Source organism: Syngnathus scovelli, chromosome 15 (assembly GCF_024217435.2).
Source record: "Syngnathus scovelli strain Florida chromosome 15, RoL_Ssco_1.2, whole genome shotgun sequence".
Lineage (NCBI taxonomy): Eukaryota > Metazoa > Chordata > Actinopteri > Syngnathiformes > Syngnathidae > Syngnathus > Syngnathus scovelli.
Window position 1 is genome coordinate 5,367,259 of NC_090861.1, and position 9,081 is coordinate 5,376,339.

Here is a 9,081-nt window from a genome sequence, read left to right on the forward strand (position 1 = left end):
TCACTAGTTATTACGTGATGCATGAATTCCAACGGTAGCGGAATATTCCCGTTGCCACGTTACCGCTGTTATTTACATTTTGTACACAAGTCCAGTATTGCTGCAATGACTCGACCTATTCAGTAGGAGCGCTTCTTTTAAAGTCATAACAGTGAGCAGGTGACTCCGGCATCTTCTGAGTGGTCACAGTTGTGCACATTCCAGGCTATATGAGAGCAATTCCGCAGGGAGACTTCGCTACCGTTGCACTTGAGATTGTCCAATAGGATTGTTCCCGTTCCTTGACCAAAATGGGCTTCCCCCCATGCCGCGATGGCCTCCCCACAGCCGAGCTGGCGGCACACGACCTTGGCGTCGGGGATGTCCCATGCATCGTCACATACTGTGCCCCATCCAGAATTTAAGAACATCTCCAAGCGACCTTCGCATTCATGCTGACCATCAACCAACCTAAGTGTTCCTACGGGAAAAAAAATAGTTTAATAGTCCATCCATCCATCCATCCATCTTCTTCCGCTTATCCGGGGTCGGGTCGCGGGGGCAACAGCTTCAGGAGGGACTCCCAGACTTCCCTCTCCCCAGCCACTTCATCCAGCTCATCCCGGGGGATCCCAAGGCGTTCCCAGGCCAGCTGAGAGACATAGTCTCTCCAGCGCATCCTGGGTCGTCCCCGGGGTCTCCTACCGGTGGGACATGCCCGGAACACCTCCCCAGGGAGGCGTCCAGGAGGCATCCTGATAAGATGCCCGAGCCACCTCATCTGGCTCCTCTCAACGTGGAGGAGTAGCGACTCTACTCCGAGTCTCTCCCGGATGACCGAGCTTCTCACCCTATCTCTAAGGGAGAGCCCGGACATCCTGCGGAGAAAACTCATTTCGGCCGCTTGTATCCGAGATCTCGTTCTTTCGGTCACGACCCATAGCTCGTGACCATAGGTGAGGGTAGGAGCGTAAATCGACCGGTAAATTGAGAGCTTTGCCTTTTGGCTCAGCTCTCTCTTCACCACAACGGACCGGTACAGGGTCCGCATTACTGCCGACGCTGCACCGATCCGCCTGTCGATCTCACGCTCCATCCTCCCCTCACTCGTGAACAAGACTCCAAGATACTTGAACTCCTCCACTTGGGGCAGGATCTCATCCCCGATCCGGAGAGGGCATTCCACCCTTTTCCGATCGAGGACCATGGACTCGGATTTGGAGGTGCTGACCCTCATCCCGACCGCTTCACACTCGGCTGCGAACCGTTCCAGCGAGAGCTGGAGATCACGGCCTGAAGAAGCCAACAGCACCACGTCATCTGCAAAAAGCAGAGACGCGATGCTGAGGTCCCCAAACCGGACCCCCTCAACGCCTCGGCTGCGCCTTGAAATTCTGTCCATAAAAATTATGAACAGAATCGGTGACAAAGGGCAGCCTTGGCGGAGTCCAACCCTCACTGGGAACGAATCCGACTTACTGCCGGAAATGCGGACCAGACTCTGGCATCGGTGATACAGGGACCGAACCGCCCTTATCAGTTGGCTCGGCACCCCGTACTCCCGAAGCACCCTCCACAGAACCTCCCGAGGGACACGGTCGAACGCCTTCTCCAAGTCCACAAAACACATGTGGACTGGTTGGGCAAACTCCCATGCACCCTCGAGGATCCTGCCGAGGGTGTAGAGCTGGTCCACTGTTCCACGGCCAGGACGAAAGCCACACTGCTCCTCCTGAATCCGAGGTTCGACCTCCCGACGGACCCTCCTCTCCAGCACCCCTGAATAGACCTTACCAGGGAGGCTGAGGAGTGTGATTCCCCTGTAATTGGAACACACCCTCCGGTCCCCCTTCTTAAAGAGGGGAACCACCACCCCAGTCTGCCAATCCAGAGGCACTGTCCCCGATGTCCACGCAACGTTGTAGAGGCGTGTCAGCCATGACAGCCCCACAACATCCAGAGCCTTTAAGAACTCCGGGCGGATCTCATCCACCCCCGGGGCCTTGCCACCGAGGAGTTTTTTAACTACCTCAGTGACTTCGACCCCAGAGATTGGAGAATCCGCCTCAGAGTCTCTAGGCCCTGCTTCCTCAATGGAAGGCGTGTAGGTGGAATTGAGGAGGTCTTCGAAGTATTCTCCCCACCGACTCACGACGTCCCGAGTCGAGGTCAGCAGCACGCCATCCCCACTGTAAACAGTGTTGACGTTGCACTGCTTCCCCCTCCTGAGACGCCGGATGGTGGACCAGAATTTCCTCGAAGCCGTCCGAAAGTCATTCTCCATGGCCTCACCGAACTCCTCCCACGCCCGGGTTTTTGCCTCAGCAACCGCCGAAGCCGCGTTCCGCTTGGCCATCCGGTACCTGTCAGCTGCCTCCGGAGTCCCGCAGGCCAAAACGGCCCGATAGGACTCCTTCTTCAGCTTGACGGCATCCCTTACCGCCGGTGTCCACCAGCGGGTTCGGGGGTTGCCGCCACGACAGGCACCAACGACCTTACGGCCACAGCTCCGGTCGGCCGCCTCAACAATGGAGGCGCGGAACATGGTCCACTCAGACTCAATGTCCCCCGCCTCCCCCGGGACGTGGGAAAAGCTCTGCCGGAGGTGGGAGTTGAAGCTCTTCCTGACAGGAGATTCTGCCAGACGTTCCCAGCAGACCCTCACAGAGGGTTTGGGTCTGCCAGGTCGGACCGGCATCTTCCCCCACCATCGGAGCCAACCCACCACCAGGTGGTGATCAGTTGACAGCTCCGCCCCTCTCTTCACCCGAGTGTCCAAAACATGCGGCCGCAAATCCGATGACACGACTACAAAGTCGATCATCGAACTGCGGCCTAGGGTGTCCTGGTGCCAAGTGCACACATGGACACCCTTATGTTTGAACATGGTGTTCATTATTGAAAATCCGTGTCGAGCACAGAAGTCCAACAATAGAACACCGCTCGGGTTCAGATCAGGGGGGCCGTTCCTCCCAATCACGCCCTTCCAGGTATCACTGTCATTGCCCACGTGAGCATTGAAGTCACCCAGTAGAACGATAGAGTCCCCAGAAGGAGCGCTCTCCAGCACTTCCTCCAGGGACCCCAAGAAGGGTGGGTACTCTGAGCTGCTGTTTGGTGCATAGACACAAACAACAGTCAGGACCCGTCCCCCCACCCGAAGGCGGAGGGAGGCTACCCTCTCGTTCACCAGGGTGAACCCCAATGTGCAGGCGCCCAGCCGGGGGGCAATAAGTATACCCACACCTGCTCGACGCCTCTCACCGTGGGCAACTCCAGAGTGGAAGAGAGTCCAGCCCCTCTCGAGAGGGCTTGTACCGGAACCCAAACTGTGTGTGGAGGCTAGTCCGACTATATCTAGTCGGAATCTTTCTGCCTCGCACACCAGCTCGGGCTCCTTTCCAGCCAGAGAGGTGACATTCCATGTCCCAAGAGCCAGCTTCTGCAGCCGGGGATCAGACCGCCAAGGTCCCCGCCTTTGGCTGCCGCCCAGCTCACATTGCACCCGACCCCTTCGGCCCCTCCCACAGGTGGTGAGCCCATGGGAAGGGGGACCCACGTTTCCATTTCGGGCTATGCCCGGCCGGGCCCCATGGGCGAAGGCCCGGCCACCAGACGCTCGCCTTCGAGCCCCGCCTCCAGGCCTAGCTCCAGAGGGAGGCCCCGGTGACCCGCGTCCGGGCGAGGGAAAACTAAGTCCATTTATATCACTCATCATAAGGGGCTTGGGTGAGCCGTGCTTTGTCTGACCCCTCACCTAGGACCCGTTTGCCATGGGTGACCCTACCAGGGGCATGAAGCCCCCGACAACATGGCTCCTAGGATCATAGGGGCACGCAAACCCCTCCACCACGATAAGGTGACGACTCGCGGAGGGGTAGTTTAATAGTCAAGCATTAATATTTTTTTTCTTTATACTATGTCAATGAAATGTAGACTTGCCGTCAGGCATGGAGGTGGTGGGGTCATCGGTGGCCGTGTCATCTATTATGCTAAAATCACGGGCAAATGCACTGAAGGGTATAGCCGCTGGAAAAAAGAACAGATGCGCAAACATTGAGTGTTGATCTCTCATCTCCCTGACCAATTTTATTTGCAGTTTCTTTTAAACACATTTGATTTAAAGTCCAGCCTTACGTGTACAAATAACTCCAGCATCCTCATGATGGCCACAGTTGTGTTGCCCCACACCGGAATGGATGCACCTGGACAGATGTGTTTCTTCACCAGTACAATGTACATTGTCCAGCAGGATGGGACCGGAACCGTAGCCAAAATAGGCCTGTGATTTGGCTTCAAGAGCCATGCCGCAGCCCAGCTGCCTACATACCACTACGGCATTGGCCATATGCCAGCCATCGTCGCAAACTGTGCCCCATACGTTATTGTACTGCACTTCCACACGACCCTGGCAGCTGTCGTAGCCATTCACCACGCGAATAGCCATTGGAGCTGCACAGAAACACAAATCTTTCTTAATTGTAATTCAGCGGGTACAGTTAAAATTAAGCATATCGTCATACCAGTTAGACAAATACCTTTTGTTTGAGGAGCAGTCTGAATACTTGTCATGAGTTCTGTAGCTGTGACATCAACATTTGTTGCTGGAAAAAAAAAAGATCCAAATATAACAGCATAGTGTTATGTTTATACAGTGCAAGAATCCTAGGGGAGAAATGTCTCCCTCTGTTGGTCACCAACATCATGCACATCAGTCTAGTTATTTCTTCGTTCATAGCTGCGTGGGCACTACTGATGCGATTAAAGAAATATAATTTTTTGCTGCACTATATTTTATCACTTTTGTACATGTAACATTTTTGCTTGCCATTGTTTTGTGGTCACTTGTATTATAGTTGAATAATCTTTGGCAGAATTCAGTTAAAATTATTTTCATATGAAACATGCTCAGACTGTGTATCATGGTAAATGCAATATATTGGAATACACTATAGTTGTACACGCAAATACTATACCTGCTGTTTCCTGCGTGGACCGGGTGGACCCTAGGCTTTCAGTGGATGGATAAACTGGAGGCACAGTTGTGGTGGGTCCTGTACCTAAGTAGGCAATAGTTTTAAGTATTTATAAATGTATGATAAGTTATTACATACATTTTGTGATATCGTACATGCAAGATGTGTAATAACATACCAGAGCAGGTGATGCCAGCATCTTCATGATGCCCACAGTTGTGGTTGCTCCAACCAAGGTTTGCACATTGAGCAAGTTGCTCTTCACTGCCAATGCAGTTGATGTTGTCCAGAAGAATATGGCCGGTGCCGTAACCAAAGTAGGAGTTGGTGTGAGCCGACACGACTTGGCCACAACCTAACTGGCGGCAAACGACTTCAGCCTCCCTGGCATCCCAATCATCATCGCACACCGTCCCCCAGCGTCCCTTGTAGTAGATCTCCACCCGGCCCTGGCAGGAGTCCTTTCCCTCCACAAGACGTACGGTGCCGTCTAAAGATGAGAACAGTTTATTAGGTGGGAAACGTTTCGTGAAGAATTTGCAAAGTCATCACAAAATGATATCATAAAATATTTTTTATGCCTCAGCGAATTTAATATAGGTAAGGCATTGCTTACCTAAGATTGCATTCTTGGGAGGTGCTGTTGTAATACCCCCTGACGCTTTTGCTCCTACCACTAGTGGTTCTAACAGCAAAATCAAAAAAAAAAAAAAGTTACATTTCATTCTCACAGCTCGGAAGCTTCAACGTCACCGTACTTCACCTCGACATTTGATGGACACATCCTCATAGTGGTAACAGTTGTGTACGCCCCAGCCCAGACTGTCACAGTGACCCAGGTTTGTTTCCCACCCCTGGCAGTCCACATTATCCAGCACGATAGGTAGATAGGTTTGTCCATAGTGAGAGGTGCTACCCATAGCCACAGCCACTCCGCAGTCCAGCTGATGACACACGACTTGGGCATCCAGCATGTCCCAGTCATCGTCACACACGGTGCCCCAGTTTTCATTGTAGTAGACTTCCACGCGACCCTCGCACCTGTTAGGCCCATCTGTCAGTCGCACTTTGGACCAAAAAAAAAAAAATTAGATCCCCTGTTTATGAGGATTATTCCAAATCGGGAAAATGAGCTCATCGAAATTCCTGTTGTCTGATATCATTCTTTTTATAATTAAAAAAAAAAAAGCTGTGACCTGCATGCAAGTATTTTCTCCCTATGCAAAAACCAACAATGATGTCTCATTTATCAACAAAAGTGTAACATGTATTATTCTTGTTGGTTCAACAAAATTGTATCTTGCTAAATGAAAAAAAAATAAGGAGGTGGATATTTTTCCATAACGAATGATTTGACTGACTTGACAAAAAAAAAAAAATTCTTGTCTTGGTATACTTTAACAATATGCTCCCGTATCTTATCCCATGAAAAATGCTTAGTAAAATAATGTTGAGCACATTTGGAAAGCCCAAGGCACTTTTTTTAACCTAGCTGTTGACAGTGATGGATAATATTCAGTATTCTATGGCATGGCCTAGATATCGACACTTTCTTCCAGAACACGATACTCGATGGCAGGAGCATCTTGACAGTCTACGCTTACCTTGGTAATGCTTCCTCACTGGGTATTGCTGCTCATTGGCTGAAAAAGAAATGAGGCGGTGAAAATATGAGCATTTTTTTTGCTTTGTTATTTTGTTAGCGAAGATGTTTTTGCGTTGACCAACGAGATAACGCCTGAAGGCTTGTTTGGTTCCAACACCTCACAAAGACTTTGGAAGCATATTTGTATAGATCACATGAGTCACACTCAATCTAGGCCATTTCACAGGCGTCACCCTTTTGTTTATTCAGTGAAACTTGGATTTCACTTTTCACTACTGAGTATTCACATTTCATAGGTGCGGAGAGTTTTTTTTTTTTTCAGGCAACAGCCATTTTGCATTTTGCATGTTTAATTTATATTCCACAAACGAAAGATTAATCAGAACATATAAATTGGGCTGCATACAACATATTATTACGAATATTTTTTTTTTTGGTTCGACTTCCCCTTTATAAACTCCAGAATATTATCAAGTTACTTACTAGGTGCAGCACGTCTACTTATTTTGATGTCTCCTGCAAATAGAGTACAGCACATGTCAACAAATTAGAAATATAACAAGCATAATGAATATTTGGCACGTACTCACCTAATCGCAAGAGCACACCGAGAGCCACCAAAACAAGCGATCCAAGCAAGGTCACCAGCAGACACAAAGTCGGGTTCCAGCACTTGCATAGGCTCTCCACAACACGCTGTCCTCGCATGGCTGCCTGAATGACCATCCGATGCCTGCAACACGTTCATACGTACACTCTCCCTCTTAGAAATCAACAATGTATATCATACAGCAAACAGGTCTTTGTGGCCTAGTTCCATTGTAGTCTAATTATATTGTATTGGATTGTTTTCTCTAATGAGCCTGCAGCAATATTGATGGTGAGCTGACGAATGGAAATGTGCTCCAAAAACCAAAGTCATCCCATAAAATACAAAGGGGTGGAGGGAAATTAATGCAAATGTTTAGTTTAGCTTTAGGGAGGGGGGGCAGGTGGCACCTGTGTTGTGGATTTCCGTATTGAAGGGGGATTCCCTTGAGACAAAGAATTTTGGGATTCACAGACAATCACTCAGTAATCGCAGGGAGATAGTGACAATGTGATGACTGACCATTGCTCAAATCATCTTTTCATGCAAGTAGAAAGTGACAAAGGGAAACATATGCAATCGGACTTTTCCATTTGTCTTGACAGAAGAGTTCCTTTGGTCCATGAAATGTTTGTTGGCATCACGAGCTCACAATGTGGTGTGTCTCATCTTCAGGACACTTGGTAGATTTCCCCCCTGACCTTACACAGGAATGCGTATTAGAGGAGAATTTGATATTGGTCCCTGGAGATAGTGGACATTCCGAGCCAAGGGGGCACAAAAAGACATTTCTGCTTTCTATGGCTCCCATGCTCAGGCCTAAAGACTGCTTCCTGTAATCTGTCACTAAAACGCTTGAGCAGCCGATGACACGGCAGGGCTGCCTCTCATCTCCTCTTAAGCCACTCTCTCCCTCATCTCAAGTATGTTTTGGACAATTGCGAGGACAAGAGCTGGCCGCTACATGAGTCAAACATGAGTCTGGTGATCATTTTTATTTAATTTTCATTCCAATATTTGCAAAAACGAACCGTCACGTGGGACAATTGTTTTAGTTATGAAAGAGGAAAAATGTCTGGTCATAATAGGATATAAGATGCATCCACTTGGGAATAATGTTACCTTTTGTGTCACCTGTGTGTCCCCTCCCTTCTCATTTTCCAATCCTGAGAAATAGCTGGAAAATCTCATCACGACAAACAACAACTCGTTGAATTGTCGATATGGAGGAATTCAAATAATAAGCATTTTAATGGACCTTTACCAACCATATTGTGTAAAATGTTCATTTATAAAAAAAAATAGCTTAATAAATTCAAATTCTTTGTTAAAAACAAATATCAATATGATTGTACTTTTATAACCTTGACAAATTGTAAGTAATTTAAAGACCACATACCTGTTGTGAGAATCTATGGGGTCACTCAAGTTTTCTCAAAATGCAAATAGTTGTCCACCCGCAAAATACTCTTAAAGAATATTTTAAGGCTCAGTTAGCATTCCCAAATTGTGCTTTGTCTAAAAAGTGTCTCGACAATGTTCAAACCAGCAGCAGTTTGTGTTTTAGGTCTTTCATCTCCTCAGCTCGGTCTCACAATAAAAAACTGGCTTCAATGACAGATTACATGAAACAATAAATAGCTCATCATGTCCAACACCCCGCCTATGCGCCTATGGTTAAAAAGCAGGAGGGGCAAAAAAAAAAAAAAGACAAAGAATGAAAGCTCAAGCTTCATTGATGTCCCTGCATCTCCTGTTTCAGGTAAAGCTCCGTCATAGTCATGTCCCACTCACTTGTGTACAATCCCATTGGGAGATTGCAGTTCCCATCCTGTGGTGGGTGTGTCTTTCTTCTCTTGCATGTTGATGTACAGTATGTGTGTGATGGGCTGGCTTTCAGATTCATTTAGGAATAATTTCTACTTCAAACT

General features: G+C 48.4%; 1 protein-coding gene across 1 annotated transcript; it reads right to left on the reverse strand.

The window, feature by feature from the left end:
- Positions 1–3,863: 3,863 nt before the first annotated feature.
- On the reverse strand, positions 3,864–8,792 carry LOC125982483 (scavenger receptor cysteine-rich domain-containing group B protein). The gene is made up of 11 exons (XM_049743084.2): positions 8,550–8,792; positions 7,152–7,294; positions 7,045–7,077; positions 6,560–6,598; positions 5,719–6,021; positions 5,572–5,640; positions 5,134–5,445; positions 4,956–5,039; positions 4,518–4,583; positions 4,117–4,431; positions 3,864–4,008 (listed from the first exon to the last, which is right to left on the reverse strand). The coding sequence occupies exons 2-11, from the start codon at positions 7,285–7,287 to the stop codon at positions 3,902–3,904; spliced, it is 1,464 nt and encodes a 487-aa protein (XP_049599041.1). The 5' UTR covers positions 7,288–7,294; positions 8,550–8,792; the 3' UTR covers positions 3,864–3,901.
- Between the last annotated feature and the right edge of the window lie 289 nt (positions 8,793–9,081).

Excerpts from the sequence above, each read along its gene's own strand:
- LOC125982483 (XM_049743084.2), bottom strand. The coding sequence starts at position 7,287 with ATGGTCATTCAGGCAGCCATGCGAGGACAGCGTGTTGTGGAGAGCCTA. Across the intron at positions 7,078-7,151 it reads CGGTGTGCTCTTGCGATTAG|GAGACATCAAAATAAGTAGA; the intron begins GTGAGTACGTGC and ends CTCTATTTGCAG. Across the intron at positions 5,040-5,133 it reads TGCTGGCATCACCTGCTCTG|GTACAGGACCCACCACAACT; the intron begins GTATGTTATTAC and ends TTGCCTACTTAG.